This window comes from Ctenopharyngodon idella, chromosome 3 (assembly GCF_019924925.1).
Source record: "Ctenopharyngodon idella isolate HZGC_01 chromosome 3, HZGC01, whole genome shotgun sequence".
Classification (NCBI taxonomy): Eukaryota; Metazoa; Chordata; class Actinopteri; order Cypriniformes; family Xenocyprididae; genus Ctenopharyngodon; species Ctenopharyngodon idella.
In genome coordinates this window covers 43,677,291-43,700,227 of record NC_067222.1, presented here as the reverse complement: position 1 = coordinate 43,700,227, position 22,937 = coordinate 43,677,291, and the positions used below count along the sequence as shown (strand labels likewise).

The following is a 22,937-nucleotide window of genomic DNA, read 5'->3' as shown; positions in this document are numbered from 1 at the left end:
CGCTCCGTGTCCTGGTTAAAATTGCTTATTTCTCTGGATTTAAACATTCTTGGAAACATTTAGGATAATGTAAGTACACAAGTCAACAAAATATAAAACATTGTTCTAGTGGTTTTTGGATATGAAGAGTTCAGATGCAAAAGCCTCTAAGTGCCGTCTGAAAATTTCTTCTAAAATGAGCATTTTTATCAAGCTTGTATGTTTAGGTTCAGTAATTTCACTTTAATGGCATTTAATAGGTCCTTTTCATTGCCATTAAAGTTAAATAACTTAACATAAACATACAAGCTTGATAAAAATGTTCATTTTAGAAGAAAATTTCAGACGGCGCTTAGAGGCTTTTGCATCTGAACTCTTCATATTTTAATACAAAAATCCTACATATTGTGCCTTTAAGTAATAAGTATTAATACTACTACAACTAAAACTGAAATAAAAATACATTCAAAATTAATAGAATATAACAAAATTACTAACATTTCATAAGAGAATGACTTAAACTAAAATTAAAACTGGAAATATAAAAATAAAAGCTACTATTTGTGGCTGTTCACAGCAGAGCAAATGGGTGGAGCTACAGAGGTAAAACTGGACTGGGTCAAGCTCCACCCATTATATCCAGTGAGTTGGACATCATTTGGCTCTGCAGTGAGCACCACTTGAAGAAAAAAAAAAAAAATGTATTATGAATAATGTGTGGTTTTTCAGAGTTATATCTGAGTTATATATATATCGCCGTGATGTCTTTGCACAGCAGGAGGCCTTTGAGACCAAGCCATTAAAGAATGCCAATGTTTTCAAGGGCCTGGATGAACTAAGCATTCAAATACACACATCCTGAGGAAGGAACCCATTTCCTGATCCATGTCGAACAAAGAAAGGCGGTTCCATGTGATAAGTGCAAGCATTCTGTCCTTCTCTCCATCCTCCACATCCTTCATATTCATGAACACTCACCTGTAAAGATGAGCGTGCGTCTTCTCTGGCTCGGCTTGCTGTACATCAACCTGAGCGCTCTGTGTAAGGACACTCCGGACAGTTCAGACCATCTCATCCTCTTTTTTATTCATTTGTCTCACCTCCTTCTCACTTTTGCTCTCATCTGCAGGGCAAGTGGCCGACACACAGGCAGGTAAGTCCTCAGTTCAGTTTCCATTTGTGCCTTGTATTTGCATGGGAGAGAAAAGGTTTTGGTCTTGACGACAGTTTCGGGACACCAGCTTCCGTTGGGTTATTTTTACCTCTCAGATTAACCTGACCGTTTGATTTATATGGTTGGGAAAAGGGAGCAGTGAAATGACAGTTCTGTGCTTTTCTGAGACTTATTGGATGTATTTTTAGTCAGAGCAGATCTATGATTCGCTTGGATGCTTTGATACTTCAGAGATACTTTGTCACGCACTGTTTAGCCGCTCACAGGAAGTTTGCACTTCGGGTAATAGCAAGATGTTTAGTCTCCGTCTAATTAGAGGTTCAAACAAGATCAGTGATGCGGATTACAACCCACAAACACTATCGCTTTCTAATCAACCTACCACCATTAACTTTGGGGTTGGATTATCCTTGTTTTTCCAGATTTTAGTGGTATTTACTGGACTGACGTGTACAGCGGAGAACTCTGGTTGTGTTTGTTGGCCAGGCTAAGAGTCATGCAGCAGAAATCACAGGCTTTGCGCTCCAGAGGAAATAATGTTTTGTGTTTGTTTATGTGATTTCCTTCCTTCCATTTCTTTAAGACTTCAGGAAAAGAGCTGAGTGTGTTCTGCTCAAAGTAAACATTCAGAGAGGATGACTCGTTAGAAGTGCCATCTGTTTTTTTTTTTTTTCTTTTCTTTTCTGTGAGAATGAACATAGTGGCTCTGTCTGAAGCATCGCTTTACCCTTCAGAGGGAAGACAATCCCAGTTTTACCCCTTTTTGGAAAAGGGGTGAACTTAATTGATTTAAATGTGCACTTGTAGTGTACTTCCAATCTTAAAAGTATATTTTTAAAACTGTACTTGCAGAGTAATCAATATAATATTAATTAAATAAAATGCACTTTAAGTGCACTTAAAGAGAGACACTTTCATGTCACACTTAAGTATACTTTTAAAAAGTGCACTTTATTAATTTTCAAATTAAAGTTTTACTTTAAAGTACATATTAAATCATTGTGTTTTAATAATCTTTTTTCATGCTTTAAAGAAATACACTTATTTTAATGTGTTGACTGACACTAAAGCACATGTAAAGTACTTGATTATAATTTTAACTGTATATTACAATTAAAGTTGCACTAGACTGCAACGTTATCATTACAAATGTGTAATTACAAATATATTCAAATACATGTAGATTACATTCAAGTTCCAATAGAAATTACATTAAATTTTATATTACTTATTCAATTTTATATGATTATCATAAAGACACTATAAATATGTGACAGGAAGTTTGCAGAATTCACAGCAGATTTAACAAAATTTATTAGCAAAAAATAACTACATTTATCTCAGACCCAGCAAGAGTTTTTGAGATTGCAAAAAATTTGAATAATCTCTTCAAACATAAAAGTTTAAAAGCCTTTTCTGATTATTTTAAAGAGCCATTTATTGTGTAACACAACAGACAATGAATTTTCTGACTAAATGTCAAAAATAGTCTTTGTCAAAAAGAGATGCTTACATGAGAACACTTAGTGTGCTGTTTATTGCTTTATAAGCATTCGGACTCTGTTGATTTTCTCTTTGATTCCTTTAACTCAAAAGTTAAAGGGTTAGTTCACCCCAAAATGAAAATTCTGTCATTTATTACTCATCCTCATGTCGTTCCACACCCGTAAGACCTTTGTTCATCTTTAGAACACAAATTAAGATATTTTGAAAAAATATGATGGCTCAGTGAGGCCTCCATTGACCGCAAGATAATTACCACTTTCAAACACCCAGAAAACTACTAAAAACATTTAAAACCATTCATGTGACTAAGTGACAAGAATACTTTTTGTGCGCGAAAAAAAAAAAAAAAAAAAAAAAACACTTTATTCAACAATGTCTAGTGATGGTCGATTTCAAAACACTGCTTTATGAAGCTTCGAAGCTTTACAAATCTTTTGTTTTGAATCAGTGGTTCGGAGCGCCAAAGTCACGTGATTTCAGTAAACGAGGCTTCGTTACAATAGTTTACGTGACTTTGGCAGTTTGATACGCGATCTGAACCACTGATTCGAAACAAAAGATTCGTAAAGCTTCATAATCGCCCAGCACTAGATATTGTTGAATTAAGTCCCTATTTTGTTTGTTTTTTTGTTGTTTTTTTTGGCGCACAAAAAGTATTCTCGTTGCTTCGTAACATTAAGGTTGAACCACTGTAGTCACATGAACTGTTTTAAATATGTCTTTAGTAACTTTCTGGGCACTGAAAGTATTAATTATCTTGCTGGCAATGGAGGCCATCAGATTTCATCAAAAATATCTTAATTTGTGTTCCGAAGATGAACGAAGGTCTTATGGGTGTGGAACTACGAGGGTGAGTAATTAATGACTGAATTTTCATTTCACCTTGGAGAAACTCAACAGCAGTGCAAAATATGAGAAGGCGATGCAGAAAAGCTCAGCACATGTGGCGAAACACAAAACTTGAAATCCATTATAAGATCTATAAAGACAGTGGAACTTTCAATGTGGAACTAGGCAAAGCTAGACAGACCTTCTTCTCAAATATTATAAAGAGCAACTTAAACAACACCTGCACTCTTTTTGCTACTGTAAAGAGTCTAACAAACCCCCCAAGTCAGATTTAAATGCTCTCACACAGCAAATGCAGTGAGTTTGCTTCGTTCTTCTCTGAGAAAATCAATAATATCAGAAAGCCGATCAGCATATCCTTTAGCTGCATTTGGGTAAAACAGATCAGATCACAACCTCAGAAAGTAGCTATTATGTCTGATTTCAAAGCAATTGATGGTAAACATTTTGGAAGAAACAGTACAGCACCTTAAAACATCAACTTGCGCCATTGACACACTTCCTACATCTTTTTTCAAAAGTGTGTTTAACTGTTTAGAAGCAGGTCTCCTAGAAGTGGTAAACGCTTTAATTCTTTCTGGGACTTTTCCAAACTCCCTGAGCAGTTGTTAAGCCCCTCCTAAAAAAAAAAGAGCAATCTGGACAACACCATATTGAGCAACTACAGACCAATCTCAAATCTTCCTTTCATAGGGAAGATTATTGAAAAAGATGTTTTCCTTAAATGGTTCAGGTCATACTTAGAAGGGAGAGTTTATTATTTGAGCATAGGTGACCATAAGTCTGAGTGGACATCAATGAAATGCGGAGTCCCTCAAGGTTCAATACTTGCACCCCTCCTGTTCAACCTATATATGCTGCCACTGAGCCAAATAATGAGAAAGAACCAAATTGCAAATCACAGCTATGCAGATAATATCCAGATTTACCTAGCCCTATTGCCTAACAACTACAGCCTTTTCACATTTCCGGGTTTCTCAGAAGAGGAGGTCATCATAGTTGGGTTAACTTTTATAGCGGTGAATGAAAGACTTCATTAAATATATATGTTTTGTGTTTCCATTTCTATAAATAGCAAAAGGAAAACTCTGTTAATCGTTTTCACAACTTTCAAAAAGAGGAAATAAATAGAGAGCAATTGATAACAGCATTTAGAAGAGAGAAAGATGTCATTCCTATAGCTGCTGTATTAGAAACACCCTCACAGCAGAGTTAACTCATTTTTGTTGTTGTTGTTGTTTGTAATTTGATGCAACGATAAAATAATACAATGTATAGTGTTTTAAATGTACATACATTTAAAAAAAAAAAATGAAAATATAAAAAACTGCAGGATTTATGATATTGATGACCGTTAAAATGTGTCATCACAGTCTGTGAAAAGGGCCTATTGACTCCCTGTACCAATGAAAGTAACAATTAGATGCACCAAAACCTTCTTCACTTAAACAAAGACAAAACTGAAGTCATTGTGTTTGGAAACAAAGATGAAGTTCTCAAGGTGAACGCATACCTTGAGGCTAAGGGTCCAAAAACAAAAAATCAAGTCAGGAATCTTGGTGTGATTTTGGAGTCAGACCTTGAGTTTCAGTAGTCATGCAAAAGCAATAAATAAATCAGCATACTATCATCTCAAAAATATTGCAAGAATTAGATGCTTTGTTTCCAGTCAAAACTTAGAGAAACTTGTTCATGCTTTCATCACCAGAAGGGTGGATTATTGTAATGGGCTCCTCACTGGCCTTCCCAAAAAGACCATAAGACAGCTGCAGCTCATACAGAACGCTGCTGCCAGGATTATGAGCAGAACCAGAAAATATGAACATATCACTCCAGTCCTCAGGTCCTTGCACTGGCTTCCAGTTGCATTTAGAATTGATTTTAAAGTACTGTTACTTGTTTATAAATCGCTACGTAAATCACTAAAACCCAATGGGGGCATGGTGACAAAAAGTCCCCACAAAGATAGCAATAACTGAAATCCTTGTCCTTGTGGAGACTTGTGTTGGGAAACCCAACATCTAGTGTCTATGCAATGTCCTCACTAATGTGTGTGTATGTGTGTGTTATTTCTGGATCTTTCTGAGCAGCTTTCACCATTGATCAGGTGACGTTGACTGTGCTTCCTGGTAATAATGTGGCGAGTGGCACTAATGTAATCTTGCGTTGTGAGGCCAAGGTCAGTCACAGCCACCCGCAGCCGCTGACATACACCTTCAGCTTCCTGCTGGACGATCAGGTGATATACTCCAAAAATATCAGCGACTCAGTGGTGGAGCGTAGTTTATCTCCGGCCAGGGTGTCCAACTCTGGTCGCTACCATTGCACTGTTCGCGTCTTCAACAAGATCAAGACAAGCAACCATCAGGCACTCAACGTCACAGGTTAGTAACATAACTGACCCTCCTCAAAACCTTGCCTTAAAAGAATTACTGGCTAATTCTACCTTAACATTTGCTGTCTGCTATATACAGTGGATATAAAAGTATACACAACCCTATTAAAACAGCTGGTTTTTATGATGTAAAAAAATGAAACAACGATAAATCGTATCAGAAAGATGTTTATTGTAAAAATTGTAGCCTATGCAATGCCACTGAAAACAGCTGTTTTAACAGGGGTGCGTAGACTTTTTATATCCACTGTATGTTTAACCACGTATGTTGGAGATTGCAACTTTTTTTAGATTACACCAATAATGTTTGAGATCTGAGAATTGCATGGTTTTTGTTGTTGCCGTTAAATTCTGTAGTTGATGTGACTGATTAAGGAGAGGTCAGCGGTTGTTAAAGAGTCTTTAAACCCATATAGGTTTTCAAGTCCCCATGCTGAAAGTGGAGTCTGATATCGTTTCTGAGGGGGAAAACATCATGGCCACATGCAGCGCACCAGAGGAGATGGGCAGTCTGCTCTTCTATTTCTACGAGAACAATCAGGAGGTCAAGCGAGTCAGTAGTACCAGCAACTCTGTGAAGACCACTCTTGCCATGCAGAAGCCCACAGACATCTACCTGCAATGTAAATATATGGTTCTCATGCATCCCACTGCGGGCATCTCCAACAAAAGCAACACGGTGAAAGTGATTGTACAAGGTAACATCATGTACATTTTGCTTGGTCAAAGAAACTTGCTATAAAGACCCCATGAAATTAAAATTGTTGTTTTATGGCGTATAGTCCGCGTCTGTTGGCTACACTCAAAAATATTTGTTTTTAAGATTTATGCATCAGTCTTTGACTCATGGATTTATGTAAATTTTAGTCCAATAAAATGGTCCCTAAAGTTATAATGCCTCTCCCTCAATATGGTATACCAAGAAATACAACAACACATGAAAAAGCAGCTAATCAAGTAATTTCATGGGGTCTTTATAGAGCATATCCACGGCTGATTATATTTTGCATTGACAGTGAAACTGACCTTTATTTCTTTTTTTTATAGATCTTGATGCAATCACGCCAGAATTAAGCATCTCCCCCAAAATGAATGTTGTTGAGGGTGACAGGGTGCAGATCACATGTAAGGTGCAAAATCACTCTGGTCTCGAGTTATTCCTTACCAAAGGCAACACCGTACTTCGTGAATCTCATACAACCTTCACATACAGCCTCACAGTAAGAGCTGAGGATTCAGGGCACTATGTGTGTAAAGCAGAGAAAGGCAGAGTGCAAAAGACGGCAGTCTATCGGCTAAATGTAACAGGTAACTAACCACCAAGATACGCATTTTGACTAATCTTAGAATGCTTTCAGCTATCAAGAGTCCACTTTCATCTCCATATGACATTGTTGCATTCAAGGGTTTATTTGATGTTTGTTATTATCATTGCATTAAGTCAAGTCAAGTCACCTTTATTTATATAGCGCTTTTTACAATGTAGATTGTGTCAAAGCAGCTTTACATTGATAACTGGTACATTGTTTGGCTGCACAGCAGCTCTTAAAGAATAGTGTCAATGCAGGCAGATCAAAGCACTGTTGAATATCAAATGTCAAGTCAAGTGTCCCCAACTAAGCAAGCCAGAGGCGACAGCGGCAAGGAACCCAAACTCCATCAGGTGACATCAGGTGGCAGACAAGTGGCAAATTGGTGTTAAAATGGAGAAAAAAACCTTGGGAGAAACCAGGCTTAGTCGGGGTGCCAGTTCTCCTCTGGCCAACAGTGCTTTGTTACAATTCAGGTTGCTATCATAAGTCCAATAGGATCGCAACATTAAAAGTATTTATTTCAGTTCCATCCAATTGAGGATCGTATTCATCACGCCGGTATGGACGGTTGTTGAGGAACTGTGTCGTGGCTGTCGTGTCGATGAGGCCCTCACAGTGGATGATCTAGTTGACTCAATCTCTGCTGATACGTCAGGGCTGCGTTGTGGTCGTGTCAAGGTGCAGGTCCTTGGTCTCACCTGGATACGGCCCGGATCCGGTTGACTACGGTGAACCTCGGGATAAACAGAAAGACTAATATTAGCGTAGATGCCATTCTTCTTCTGATGTAACGAGTACATCAGGTGTTATAGGAAGTGTTCCCGGTTCCGGCTGACCTAATTTATGCAGCCTAATAATCCTTTAACGGATTTGAAAATATTAATTGGTAATGTGTTATGTGTATGCCAGGTTAAAGAGATGCGTTTTTAGTCTAGATTTAAACTGACAGAGTGTGTCTGCTTCCCGAACAATGCTAGGAAGATTGTTCCAGAGTTTAGGTGCCAAATAGGAGAAGGATCTACCACCTGCAGTTGATTTTGATATTCTAGGTATTATCAGCTGGCCTGAATTCTGAGATCGCAATAGACGTGAAGGACTATAATGAATTAGGAGCTCGCTTAGGTACTGGGGAGCTAAACCATTTAGTGCTTTGTAAGTAATTAGCAAGATTTTAAAATCTATATGATGTTTAACAGGAAGCCAATGCAGTGTTGACAGAACTGGGCTAATATGGTCATACTTCCTGGTTCTAGTAAGAACTCTAGCTGCTGCATTTTGTACGAGCTGTAGTTTATTTATCAGGCGAGCAGAACAACCACCCAGTAGAGCGTTACAGTAATCTAGCCTTGAGGTCATGAACGCATGAACTAACTGTTCTGCATTTGTCATTGAGAGCATATGTCGTAGTTTAGATATATTTTTAAGATGGAAGAATGCGGTTTTACAGATGCTAGTAACATGGCCTTCAAATGAAAGATTGGTATCAAAGAGCACACCCAGGTTCCTAACTGACGACGAAGACTTAACAGAGCAGCCATCAAGTGTTAGACAATATTCTAGGTTATTACGTGAAGAAGTTTTACGTAAGAAGTTTAAAGCAAGTTTGCCTTTTTATTTCATTTATGGCATTTATGCATCAACATTGTAGTGAACATGGAATATTAAATCATTAATTCAATTTTAATTTGACAGGAAAAAAAAACATTTTCACCATTAAAAATATTTTACACATATTTTGCACATATTTGCACACATTTCTGTGCATGCAGATTTTGTTCTGATAAATAATTTATTTCTGTTTTGCCAAGAAAGCAATGATGCATATTATAATAAACATGCAACATAAATTACACTGTATCAGTTATTTAAGTATCATTTTATTAATATTTTAAAATGTTTTTTTTTTTCTGTTTTCATTTTAATTTTACTTAGTTTTACTATTTTTTGTGTGTTTTTGTCATTTCTATGTTTGTTTGATTTTTTTTTTTTTTTTTTGTAATGTCTATATAGTTTTTTTTTTATTAATTTTATTTATTAATTAAATTTATTTTAATTTGTTTTTTTAAAACTATTTTTTTTTATGGTTTTAGTTTTAATTAAATATAATAACCCTTTACTGCATGATAATAAAATTAATTTCTCTGACTCCATGTTCACTCTTCAGAACTGTTCTCGACGCCAGTTTTGAGAATGAGCCCAAATGAGGTTTTTGAAGGAGATCGTTTCACTCTGACCTGCAGCAGGGCTGTAAGCTCCTCAGAGAAGATCAAAAAAGTGGATATAACGTATGAGTTGCTGAAAGAAGATCGCCACATTTATTCAGGTGCCGAATATTATGCCACTGCAAGCCCGGCCACCAATGGGAAATACTCCTGTATGGCAAAGGCTAAAGGAGTTAACAAGACCAGCCAACCACTCGATTTAAAGGCTAAAGGTGAAGAGTTCATGCTTTTGCCAAAGCTCCAACATTAGAGGACATGCTTATATTATCCATATTATTAATAGAGTGTTATAACAAAGCATTTTTTTTTATTATTGCTGTGTTATTAACATGTTATAACACAGTGATAACAAAAGCTGTTTGATAAACTAGCAATAGAGTCATGCCCAAGGGTGCCAACGCACTACACTCTTTGCTGTGATGCTATAGAAGAACCATTTTGGGTTCCCCAAAGAACCTTTCAGTGAACATTTCTTAAAAGAACCATAAGAACTCTTTTGTGGAATGGAAAGTTTCCATGGATGTTAAAGGTTCTTCATGGAACCATCAATGCCAATAAAGAATCTTTATTTTTAAAAGTGTAGAGCTGACTGCTTGCAATAAACTGTAGATATATATATATTTTTTTTTTTCATACTTCTCCTTTCCATCCCCTCTTTTTCCAGTGCCTGTTTCTTTTCCTGTCATTCGTGCTGTTGAGAAGGTGATTGTTGGTCGACCATTCAAGGTTTTGTGTGAGGCTAAGAATGGAACGCTTCCAATAACGTACTCCATACTGAAGGCCCGCATGACAGTGGATGAGGGGAGAGTTGAGGCAGCTCACAAGGCACTCTTCAGCATAAAATCCATCAGTCATCCAGAAGAGATCAACAGCTTCACATGTCAGGTTCATAACCAGGGGCCATCGATCAGAAGGACCAGTCAGCCTCTTACAGCAGAAGTTATAGGTAAAAGGACCACACCCTGACATCTTCATGCTGAAACTATTGTATGCCTGGTATTGCTGCTATTTTTGAATAATTTGGAAGTGCATGTTGCCATTTTTAGATGCTCATGTATGCCTTAATCGCTGATAGACTTTTGTTACCGGTACCATTTCAGTTCTGCACATCAAAGCCTGTAAAAGAGAAAGCATTGCTGTTTAGCTGAAGTTTCACTTCCAGACAGAGATTTTCAAGTCAAAATTTTGATGATTTTTTTGCAGCATAAGCTCATTGGAAAAACATGCCTCTTTCTACATTTTTGAAAAACACTAAAAACTTACTTATACATACAACTCACTGCAGTTTCCAGTGGAAATGAACACAAGTGGCAGTAAAACACCAACAACATTTATTCCTTTTCACATGTATTATGATAATAGGGGCAGATTATCAATTAATAAAGACCTGTTCCTTGCACAATATTATGTTTTGACCTCAAAACACTTTTACCATAGTGCATGATTTGTCAACTAATAAATTTTGACATTTGCATCACATAACAAGCTCCATATGTATACCTTTTCTGGTGTAGGGAACTTGTCCAGTATCCAATGAAACACAAATCATGACAAAAATCAATGACTTGCTTCCACAAATGTGTTTTTATCTTACGTTTGCTTTTATCAACACTATAGGTTAGGTTTAGTGTATGTTTTGGTGGAGGTGATACATCATTTTGTTTGCTTTTACCAATCATTTACAAAAAAATCATTGCATTTAAAGTCATTTGTTCTTCTGGAGACTTGTCAAAAGTAATGAATTAATCAATGTCAAACAAACAAACAGTAACGCAATGCATTATGTTGCATTACATTATGTTGGGTTGAAGGAAATGTCTGGAAACTTAACATAAAACGTACTGGTAATTTTCTGCAAAGATATTATCAGTTATTCTACTTACAGTGAAAAAGTGGTCCATTAAACTCATTCTCTATTTCAAGTCTTCTGAAGTCATACAATACCTTTATGTAACAGAAGTTGAAATCGGAAATCTCATACCTGTTCACATTCAGATATCCACATCGGAATGGTGGGTGGAATTTAAAGTTGCAAAAGAGCAGGCGAGTTTCAGTAATTAACGACTGAAAGATGACTTCAGAAAATGAATAGGCTATAGTATTATTGTACCTGTGTAAACAATGACAGAATTTACATGTTTGGGGTAAACCATCTCTTACTGTTCTTGACTAAAGTAGCTGGTATATCTCTGTCTGTCTATCAGTACCAGTGTCTAAGCCAGTCCTGGAGCCACGGGACATTACAGTCACGGAGGGCTCAGATCTCACCCTCATCTGCACTGTACAGTATGGCACTTACCCAATCACCTACTCCTGGTATCATAAAAGTGTTCAGCTCTCTTTCTCCACCCAAGAAGTCAGTTCCTTAGAAGGAAGATATACTGTCAAAGCCATAGAACGAGACCAGAGAGGTGACTACTACTGCGAGGCGTCCAATTACGACATTGAAATTAAAAGGAGTTATCCAGCCAGGATTGGAGGTATACTTTTAAATACCACACCAACACACCATTTAATTACCATGATAGAAATATTTTTTTATCTGTAACACTTACTCTGTGGAAGTACTTGGATGAAAGTTAAAGAAAGTAGTTTAAAAGAGTAACTGACAGGGGAAGAAGCCAGTTAATGCAGAAATCTGAGAACATAACACTTGTATTCAGGGCCTAAAATTAACACTCGCCAAGCGTCAAATGCGAGTAAAAATTGGCTTTGGCGAGTATATGAAATTTGCCAATTGCCAGTTGGCCGGTAACAATTTCATGAATTCTAACAATGCAGTGTTGCAAGAAAATGAAGAAACATGAATGATGCTTGGGAAAGTTGAGGGGCCAGTGCTTTTGCGTTGTCAATTTAAAGGGATAGTTCACCCAAAAATGAAAATTTGCTGTTTATCTGCTTACCCCCAGGGCATCCAAGATATAGGTGACTTTGTTTCTTCAGTAGAACGATGATTTTTAACTCCAACCGTTGCGGTCTGTCAGTCATCTAATGCTTGTCAATGGTAACTCCATCTATAAGAGTCAAAAAAACATGCACAGACAAATCCAAATGAAACCCTGTGGCTCGTGACGACACATTGATGTCCTAAGACACGAAACGATAGGTTTGTGCGAGAAACCGAACAGTATTTATATCATTTTTCACCTCTAAAACACCACTATGTCCAACTGCCTTGAGCATCCGGTTGGTGAGGTCTGAACGCGCTCTGACAACGGAAGTGATGTCTTGCACTCATTGAAGTATAAGCGTGAGACATCACTTCCGTCATAAGAACACGTTTTCTGCCCTCACCAACCGGATGCTCAAGGCAGACCGCAACGGTTGGAGTTAAAAATCATCATTTGTGTTCTACTGAAGAAACAAAGTCACCTACATCTTGGATGCCCTGGGGGTAAGCAGATAAACATAAAATTTTCATGTTTGGGTGAACTATCCCTTTAAATATTCAAGTGCATGAAGACGAGAAAGGGAACTCAATTCGTCACTCGCGCCCTGTGTGGAAAGTTTTTGTGCAAAAACATCTGAAGCGCAAGCCCAGAAAGCGCGTCTCAGACAGTGTATGAATATTGAATTGAATTCTTTCACATCTTCTTGCGGACAAATTCACACAAAATTATGTAAAAAAAAATAAAAATAAAATAAAAATCCAATCTCGGCAAGTAAACATAGTCGGTTATGTCTTGAGTGAACGTAAACAGTAGAGAAAGACAATGAATGTGTATCAGTATCAGTATATTGGATCTGTGCATTTGATCTTAAAGTGACAGCAGCCTAATATTCCTGCTGTCTGTGTTTTTAAATGAAACAGCAAAGGAAAAAGAAAAAAATCACTCACTGCTCTTGACTGAATAACTTTTGTAACTTTAATAAGGATTAATCTATGTTTAATTTATACAGTGAAGACTATCCAGTAGTGGTGTAATGGTACACAAACATGACGGTTCAATACGTACCTCGGTATTGAATTCACAGTTCGGTACGGGTTCAGTACAGCAGGGGGGAGAAAACTAAACATAAAATTGCTTCTTTTCTTATTAAGCAGTGGTTTATTGAACAAATTCTCTCTCTTTAAATAAATTTAATTATAATTAATATTTTCTTAGGATAAAAAAAATCTATCTCAGCTAATGCTGTAAACTATATACAGGGAGTCCTTTCTCGCACATTACTGTAATATTAAAGTAGTCTCAGGTAAAGTAAATATAATGAATATATAAGCTAATATTATGCATATATTTAGTGAAATGCTCTCCTCTAGAGTTCATTTCTCTAGTGAACTAACATGCTGAGGACACTGAATGACTTGCCTGAGGTAAATGTAATGCTACATGAGATATTATTATCAAGCTGTTTTATTGATATCTTTCCACAATTGAAACACTGATTGACAGATTACACACTTATCTAGAGCTGCACTCCACTCCAATTTTAGACACGCACTCACAAACTTCTCTAAGCACTTCCCCTTGGGGGAATCCCTGACACCATTCTTAAGTGCATTCCACTTCGTGAAGTGGATGAGGGAAGTTTATAGGGACAGACACTCGTCAACTCGATTTTGACCGAGGGAGCCAGTCTACTCTGATGAACACTTCAAGCAGCTCTATATCCCACAATTCAACTTGATTGTGATGTCACAGCAGATCGCGCTTAACTGAAGTGTATGATATATTAATTATTTTAAGAATTAATCGCATAATAGTCTGTAATATATTATGTTGAGATTCAATTGCATAATTCTTGCAGCTACCTTATGTTCAGTCAAAGTTTATACTATTTATATTTTGTTTCATTTGTGTAATCTTATTTTTCTCCAACAGCTCATATACTTATAGGATTTTATATATTTTATCCAACAAATTATAAGCATATAGAATGGTGCATAAAACAATTTCATAAGTACAAAAGGGGTTTAAACAAGAAATCAGCTCCATAGTGAATTCCAAGTGATCAAGGGCTTAGTGTGTTTCATTTAAACCTTATGCACGAGTTCCGCCAGTAGTGGGCACTCACGCAACGTAAGCAATGACGCACATCCGAGTCCACGAGACGGAGGGAAGTTAGCGAGTGAAGGGCATAAAAATTTGTAGTGGAATGCAGCCTAGATCTTCTGTTCTTCTTCTGCACATTTTTCCTGGTGTGGCGGTTAGCAAATAGCATTGCATTACCGCACATTCCCCCTTCTGGATTGGAGTGTGGATCGCGTGTGACTGACTCTATTCATCATCTAACTGCATGAACCAAACCGTAACTATATGGTACAGGATGAATACATGTACCGTTACACCCCTACCAGTGTTATTTTACATTTGATTACTTTATTCATTGTCTCTACCTGAAAACTACTGTTACTTGTCTTTAACAATCTTTTTAAATTTCTATTAGTTCTATTAGTTTTCTATTAGTTTTAGCTGTGTTGTCGAAATTGGAATAGAGAATTGTGAATGTTCACTGGTATCTAAAATTTTGGTATCATAACTGCCTGTTTTTGCAAAAACATGGCCGGTAAAAAATATTTATTCATTTTCTTAAGTCAGCAGTCATTGGCAGGTGTGGAAAACAATTAGTTTTAGGCCCTACTTGTGCTTATGTAGATTATGTTTCTGGCATAAACGTGACAGTGTTTGCAGAAGATGTTGGTAAAGATGTTCTTTCTGATTATTTGTTGTGTGTCTGTGTGTGTTTTATAGTCAGTTTAGCAGTGTGGAAGAAAATTCTTATTGGAGTGTTCTGTATCTTGCTTTTGGTGGCTATCGTCATAGTCCTGACAGTCTTTTTGAAGAAAATCTCAAAACCACGCATAAAAAAGCAAGCAACTGAGTTATCAGTGTAAGAGGCCCCTTCATTTTCTATTTAACATCTACAGTTCTTATGTCTTATATCATCATTTCTTCATTCTGTTTGAAAATGCTTTTTGTCTCAGAAAAGCTTCAAGGCCCAAATCAGGTGACCCAATGAGAATGAGCCTCACTCTCGACATTGAAGACAACACTGCTCTCAATGGTAGCAAATTTTCTTGTCATATTAATATTGATACAGTGCATTTGGCTATTTTTGAAGCTGTTGTGTATTTAAGGCAAGACGCCACAGGTGAATAGGGTAAAAACTTACTTTCCCCAGTTGATTAATCACAGTATATTTAGACAGTCGTTTTGTATTACACAGTTTCTGGAATGTTATGTTTAAATATGCAAATGAGGTGTTATCTAATTAAATATGCACACAATTACATAAATTGGATAAAATACTGTCAACAGCCAGAAAAAAACACACCATATTTTTAGGTATAAAATGTTATATAAATCAGGTTAATGTGCTGCTGAAGTGGAGATTTCTGGCTTTTCTCGTTTTGAGAAAACGGCCTTTAAAGATATACTAATTGAAACAGAATGGGAAAATATAGTGGAAAATATGTAAATTAAAAACACTTAAATGTGTATTGTGGATGTTTTCTGTTTCTACTGGTATAAAAGAAGACTAGTTATGTAAGCAAAATGGACATAAACTCAAAAATGCCTGAAAAAAAAAAAACAAGGTCTTGCATTAATAAAAACTTAAAAGTAATTTTAATGGTGTTTAATTAGACTAATGTCAAGTTTGGTCCATTAAGTTCCAGGTTCAATACAAGTTGTGAGAAATATCAATTAACACAAAATAATTTATGATCCAAAAGTAAAAATTGCACTTATAGTGACGCAAGTAAAAGCCTGTTTATTATTTGATCTGTGTAGATCGTACTTTCTGGCACTACTTTTCTTGGTTAATGAACTTATAGTTTTGTATTACCAATGTAATTCTTGTGGAGTTTGTTACATGCGAACAGTGCTATCCGGATCGTCACGTCAAATCTATCTTTGGTATCTTTGCATGTTGGGTTAGGTTAAATTATTGAAATAGCTGAATGGTATTTTGATTACTTAATCATATTGAAAATTGCATTTTATCACTTTTTCCCTGGTGCTGAACGTTGAAGTCATATCTTTTTTGTATCTGCCTAACAGGCACTCCCTGTGTGATGGGCAGGAATGTTTGGAGTGAAAATGTATCTGGCTCAGGTACAGATTTTAAACAGATGAGGCTAATGTGATGTGAGTTCATCTCATGACAATGTCTGCTTGCTATCAAACTAGATTCTGACGATCACACTGATGAGGAATCTGAGCTGGTTCAGCCACAGGAAGTGGATCCCAGCAGAGGTGAGATGCAAGAAGGTCAATGAATCGCTCAATTGCGAAAAATCTGTCAGTTATAGCTGAATATTGAAAGAGCATTAAATGGATTTGGGTATTCTTGTAAACTAGATCTGGTTTAAATACCAGTGGCAAAGCAGAAAAGCAATGTTCAAAGTGTTCAAATTATAGATTTGGTTCTGTGTGAAATGCTGAGCTACTGTAAACTTTGTTGTTGTCATCACACTTAGAATCTAATCACAATTAATTTTACAAAGTAATGAAATAACTCAATTAAGTATGCAAATATTACAATGATGTCACTGCCACGGTCAGATTTTGAAGGTTGAACATTCTATCAATGAAATTCAGTGTGAGATTTTCTAACTTCTGAATTTTAAAAATATAAAATAAGTTAAAGTATAAGCACAATTGGTTATGCTTAAGGACCCAGATTTCAAACTGGATACACAGTGGTGACCCAACACAGTACAACATGTGGTACAAACATTGACTTTGATTAAGTACAGTTTTTGAGATTGATGGCACCTCCTTTGACCTGTTTATATTGGCCAAATGAATTTGCATCAGTGTTATTTTAGTATCATTGAGATACTGTTATAGTACTAGTAGTATGGCTTAGAGATTGATTGGATGCATGATCTTTGACATTAACAACAACAAAAAAGAGAGAAAAGCATTTCACCCCCAATTTAAAAGTTGATAACCCCTACTTAAGTTATACTTTTTTTCACTGAATGCAAGCGCGAATAGACTTGGGGTACTGTGAATTCAGACTTCTTTTGTCACATACTCTTTTTCGTCTACTATAAAGTAGGGATGTATGCAATTTCGGATGCAGCCCCAGTTATTTTCACATTACAATGCAATCGAAGCGAGACCACCTCCTACAGGTAGTCAGGTAGTGGACGAAAATTACAGAGCAGAACGTGGACAAGAAAAGTATAACTTTGGGTTTATTTTGGTGTCCTCACTATGCATGATTATGGTTAGTTTGATTATTTGCATGCGTTATTGTTTTATTTCCCCTACTGTCTAAAACCAGAAATGCAGTTTCTGGGTCACGTCTATTTTGAAAATCACTAACCTACACAGCAAAGTTTAAATGGAATATGTAAAGTAGAGAAATTTCCATTTGGATGCTGAAAAAAAAATGTGTCCATATTTCTATTAGAAGTTCCTGTGAAGAAAAGCATAGAGCCTGAATACAGTGGCCAGCATACAGAGGTCCAGGTGTCCACACCAGGTGAGCTCCGATCTTTGAATCACGCACATTGCAGCATGACAACCCTATGGAAGCTTGTTTCCATCATGGAATAAAAAATAAATAAATTAAAAAAAAAAAAAAAAAAAAAAAAAGTAATTGCTTTTTATCTTGCTAGTCTGACTTGAAAATTGAACATTTCTTGCAATTGTGAGACACAAACTCATAAGTTATAAAGTCCAAATTGCAGGGTATAAACTCACAATTCTGACTTTTTCTCAGAATTGCGAGTTTATATCTCGCAATTAGAACTTTATACATTGCAATTCTGACTTTATTTCTTAAAATTGCAAGTTTGAAACTCGAAATTCTGACTTTTTTCTAAGAATTGCGAGTTTGTCTTTATTTCTTGCAGTTCTAAAACACAAACTTGTAATTGTGAGTTATAAAGTCCAAATTGTGAGGTATAAACTGAAAAAAAAAAAAAAAAAAAAAAAAAAAAAAAGAGTCAAAATTGCAAATTTTTCTTCTCTCAATTGCGAGCTTATATCTCCCAATTCAGACTTTATTTCACAAAATCGCATATTTATAACTCACAATTCTGACTTTTTTTTCCTCAGAATTGAGAAAAGTGAGATATAAACTCTGAATTTCAAGAAAAAAAAAGTCAGAATTGTAAGATAAAAAGTTGAAAATACCTTTTCTATACACTGCTCAAAAAAATTAAAGGAACACTTTTTAATCAGAGAATAGCATCAAGTCAGTTAAACTCCTGGGATATTGATCTGGTCAGTTAAGTAGCAGAGGGGGTTGTTAATCAGTTTCAGCTGCTTTGGTGTTAATGAAATCAACAACAAGTGCACTAGTTGGGCAACAATGAGATGACCCCCAAAACAGGAATGGTTTTACAGGTAGAGGCCACTGACATTTGTTTCCCTACTCATCTTTTCTGACTGTTTTTTAGTAGTTTTGCATTTGGCTAGGGTCAGTGTCACTATTGGTAGCATGAGGCAATACCTGGACCCTACAGAGTTTGCACAGGCAGTCCAACTCCTCCAGGATGGCACATCAATATGTGCCATTGCCAGAAGGTTTTCTGTGTCTCCCAGCACAATCTCAAGAGCATGGAGGAGATTCCAGGAGACTCTAGGAGAGCTGGACAGGGCCGTAGAAGGTCCTTAACCCATCAGCAGGACCGGTATCTGCTCCTTTGTGCAAGGAGGAACAGGATGAGCACTGCCAGAGCCCCACAAAATGACCTCCAGCAAGCCACTGGTGTGAATGTCTCTGACTAAACAATCAGAAACAGACTTCATGAGGGTGGCCTGAGGGCCTGACATCCTCTAGTGTACTCACTGCCCGGCACCATGGAGCTCGATTGGCACTTTCCATTGAACACCAGAATTGGCAGGTCCGCCACTGGCGCCCTGTGCTTTTTTTCACAGATGAGAGCAGGTTCACCCTGAGCACATGTGACAGACGTGAAAGGGTCTGGAGAAGCTGTGGAAAATGTTATGCTGCCTGTAACATCTTTCAGCATGACCGGTTTGGTGGTGGGTCAGTGATGGTCTGGGGAGGCATATCCATGGAGGGGTGCACAGACCTCTGCAGGCTAGACAATGGCACACTGACTGCCATTAGGTATCGGGATGAAATCCTTGGACCCATGATCAGACCCTACGCTGGTGCAGTGGGTGCTGGGTTCCTTCTGGTGCACGACAATGCCCGGCCATGTGGCAAGAGTATGCAGGCAGTTCCTGGAGGATGAAGGAACTGATACGAACTGTACCAACAAACATTTGAACGTAACACAGAGAGCCACACATGGGGTAACGGGTGTCGCCCGGAATCCCGTGGGTTTTGGTCGGCCAAAATAGTAAACAAATGAGGGTTGTTCTGCCTAATTTTAGAGGTTTTCCCTGCAAAAGAGATAACAAAACAAAACAGTCTTATCTCCCTTCTTATCAGTAAACAGGAGAAAAAGGTAATTAAACAAAAAGGTCCTCCCACTTCTTACAAACAGTCCGCTTTAAAAGGAGAAAAGGGCAACTGAACATTTACCGGCCTATACCGCTAACAAATTGTACTCCACACGAGGAGGTTTTAAAGGCTAATCTAGCAATGACACTCACACTTTGCTAGAAGCACGCTCACACACGTGCAACAATGCCGAGGAAGCAGGAGAGAGAACTTGTCGAGCAGACTTCCCACAAAGCTTATATCCACAGCAGATGAACTTCAGCTGTACCCACAAAAACAGCACGGAGTGACGGGGGGGAGCGAGAGAGAGAGAGAGAGCACTGCACACTCACACAACTTTTCTCCACACAATATATGGTACACAATATATGAGTGTATATATATATTGAATGGCCCCCACGCTTGCCTGACCTAAATACAATAGAAAAGCTCTGGGACATTATGTTTCGGTCCTTCCGACGCCGCCAGGTTGCACTTCAGACTGTCCAGGAGCTCAGAGATGCCCTGGTCCAGATCTGGGAGGAAATACCCCAGGACACCATCCGACGTCTCATTAGGAACATGCCCCGATGTTGTCAGGCATGCATACAAGCACATGGGGGCCATACAAACTACTGAGGATGATTTTGAGTTGCTGCAATGAAATTTCAGCTAAATGGCCTCGCCTGCTGCATCATTTTTTCACTTTGATTTTCAGTGATTTTTGAGATCTGATGTGTTTTCAAAGTGTTCCTTTATTTTTTTGTTTTTGAGCAGTGTATTTTATTCAGTGGTAGAAAGAATCTTCCATTCTACCCTCCCCTTCGAGCACGATCATGACAGGCGCATTGTTGCATTGCGTACAAACTGACATTGTTAATGAAAGTGTGGTGTTTTCATCATGCATGAGACGCCAGGTGGCTATTTCCTGTGCTGGTGGGAAAGAGCTTCCTGTTTTCACAATGGGCCCTGGAGCCTCATGTTCCTCTGCCCAACCGACACAGAAACTCGGCTATTGTTTCCTCAGCGCAAATAAACACTCCACAGCCCCTTTTCCCTACTTGATTAATAGCAAGACCTCTTGATAATCATTGTGGAATGTGTTTGAAACAATGCTGAAACACAGCAGAGGTCACACTGAAATGGGTTTTGGCATGCCCACATATTGCCAAACAATAGCTGCATCTGGAGGGAAACAGATTACTTACACAGGCACATTAGCATGGCACTAACACGATAAGCCCAAGGCAGGCACCGCACTCCTCTTCCTTGGGAGTTGATTGGAGTTGGTTCAGGAAGTTGGGCTGTAGTTATTAAATATTCATCCATTTTCCACTGTGGCTCTTTTGTGATGGTGGTTCATTTGTTTTTATAGGAGTTTCGGAACAGGCTGAGGGCGTAAGTGACGCACAATGTTGACACAGACACAGACACAGACACACAAGTCCACATGTAGGTATGTACAAATAGTTTTGCCACAAGGAGGCCCTCTTGTGGAAGAAATAGGTGCCACAGAAGAAATACCTTATATCTCATTTGCACTAAATCTTACATCTTATAAAGCTCATATAAACATTTTCATGACATTTAAGCATATTTTACATATATCTAGACATTTGAATTTTTACTATTCCCATTATTTTCAATTCTCATTAATCACAATATTACTGTAAAAATACTGCTTTACAATGATTTTTATAATTAAATTCAGCTTAATTAAAAGCAGTACAACAAAAACTGCCATGATATATAAATACATTCTTCTTTTAAAATAAAAAAGTGATGAAAATGAGAATATTGTATTGAGACATTATGTTCATGCTAATTATGTTTAAACATGACCATGACTATATATTTAGATAGATAGATAGATAGATAGATAGATAGATAGGTGACACTGCAAGCTTTCAGTGAAGCTTATTTGTGTCTTTCTCAGCAGGCAGCTCTGGAGTATGCGCAACTCAACAACAGTGAACAAGAACCTGCATAGAATCTCAACACATTACATCTAATTTATTCAGCTTCTCCACCACCAGAAGCTGATTTTCATTTATGATGTGCCGACATTGAAATTTTTAGTTTGATGGTATTATTAATATTACTTTGTGGCCTGGATTTTTTGTAATGTGTGTAAAATGTGTTGTAATGTTGATATGTCAGAGATTAAAATCTGAGCAGTCAAATCTTCAAAAGTCTTTTGATGTTTCTTTGTTGTTGTTTTTTTCCCCTTTTTGTGTGTTTTTTCAAGAACTATGAGAAAAGGGAAAAACATTTTTTGCTTCCAGAACATGAGGGAGCTGCTGAACCACTGGGAAAAGGAAGTCTTTAAAAGTGGAGTCATTTTAAAAGGGTCCTTTTAAACATTTTAGGATCAAAAACCATTGCTAACTTTTTACATAACAGTTTGAAATGACTCAGCCCTTAGGGAAAGTTGTTGTAACTTAATTACAAGAATATCTAGTTCAGAAAAAAAAAAAAAAAAAAAATAGAAAAGAAAAACAAATGTCTGCACACTGAAGTTACAGCTCCATATATCATATATATATTACACTATATTGCCAAAAGTATTGGGACGCCCCTCCAAATCATTGAATTCAGGTGTTCCAATCACTTCCATGGCCACAGGTGTATAAAATCAAGCACATAGGCATGCAGACTGCTTCTACAAACATTTGTCTGGCAATCCGATGGATGAGTCTGGGTTTGGCAGTTGCCAGGAGAACGGTACTTGCCTGACTGCATTGTGCAAAGTGTAATGTTTGGTGGAGGGGGGATTATGGTGTGGGGTTATTTTTCAGGGATTGGGCTTGGCCCCTTAGTTCCAGTGAAAGGAACTCTTAATGTTTCAACATACCAAGACATTTTGGACAATTTCATGCTCCCAACTTTTTGGGAACAGTTTTGGGATGGCCCCTTCCTGTTCCAACATGACTGCGCACCAGTGCACAAAGCAAGGTCCATAAAGACACGGATGAGCGAGTTTGGTGTGGCGGAACTTGACTGGCCTGCACAGAGTCCTGACCTCAACCCTATTGAACACCTTTGGGATGAATTGGAGCTGAGACTGCGAGCCAGGCCTTCTCACCAACATCACTGCCTGACCTCACAAATGTGCTTCTAGAAGAATGGTCAAAAATTCCCAT

General features: G+C 37.5%; 1 protein-coding gene across 6 annotated transcripts; it reads left to right on the top strand.

Annotated features, from left to right (window-relative positions):
- The first annotated feature begins 783 nt into the window (after positions 1–783).
- On the top strand, positions 784–21,986 carry pecam1a (platelet and endothelial cell adhesion molecule 1a). Of its 6 annotated transcripts, none has more exons than XM_051887861.1 (15): positions 784–1,020; positions 1,109–1,132; positions 5,599–5,892; positions 6,320–6,601; positions 6,951–7,211; positions 9,381–9,650; positions 10,103–10,384; positions 11,643–11,918; positions 15,132–15,270; positions 15,365–15,444; positions 16,443–16,496; positions 16,572–16,637; positions 17,806–17,877; positions 21,170–21,192; positions 21,734–21,986. In XM_051887861.1, exons 1-15 carry the CDS (start codon positions 966–968, stop codon positions 21,782–21,784), a joined length of 2,229 nt encoding a protein of 742 aa, XP_051743821.1. In that variant the 5' UTR covers positions 784–965; the 3' UTR covers positions 21,785–21,986. The 6 variants fall into 6 exon arrangements, with proteins under 6 accessions (XP_051743821.1, XP_051743820.1, XP_051743824.1 ...); XM_051887860.1 differs by having other exon boundaries at positions 21,731–21,986; XM_051887864.1 differs by having other exon boundaries at positions 21,170–21,250.
- The last annotated feature ends 951 nt before the right edge of the window (positions 21,987–22,937 follow it).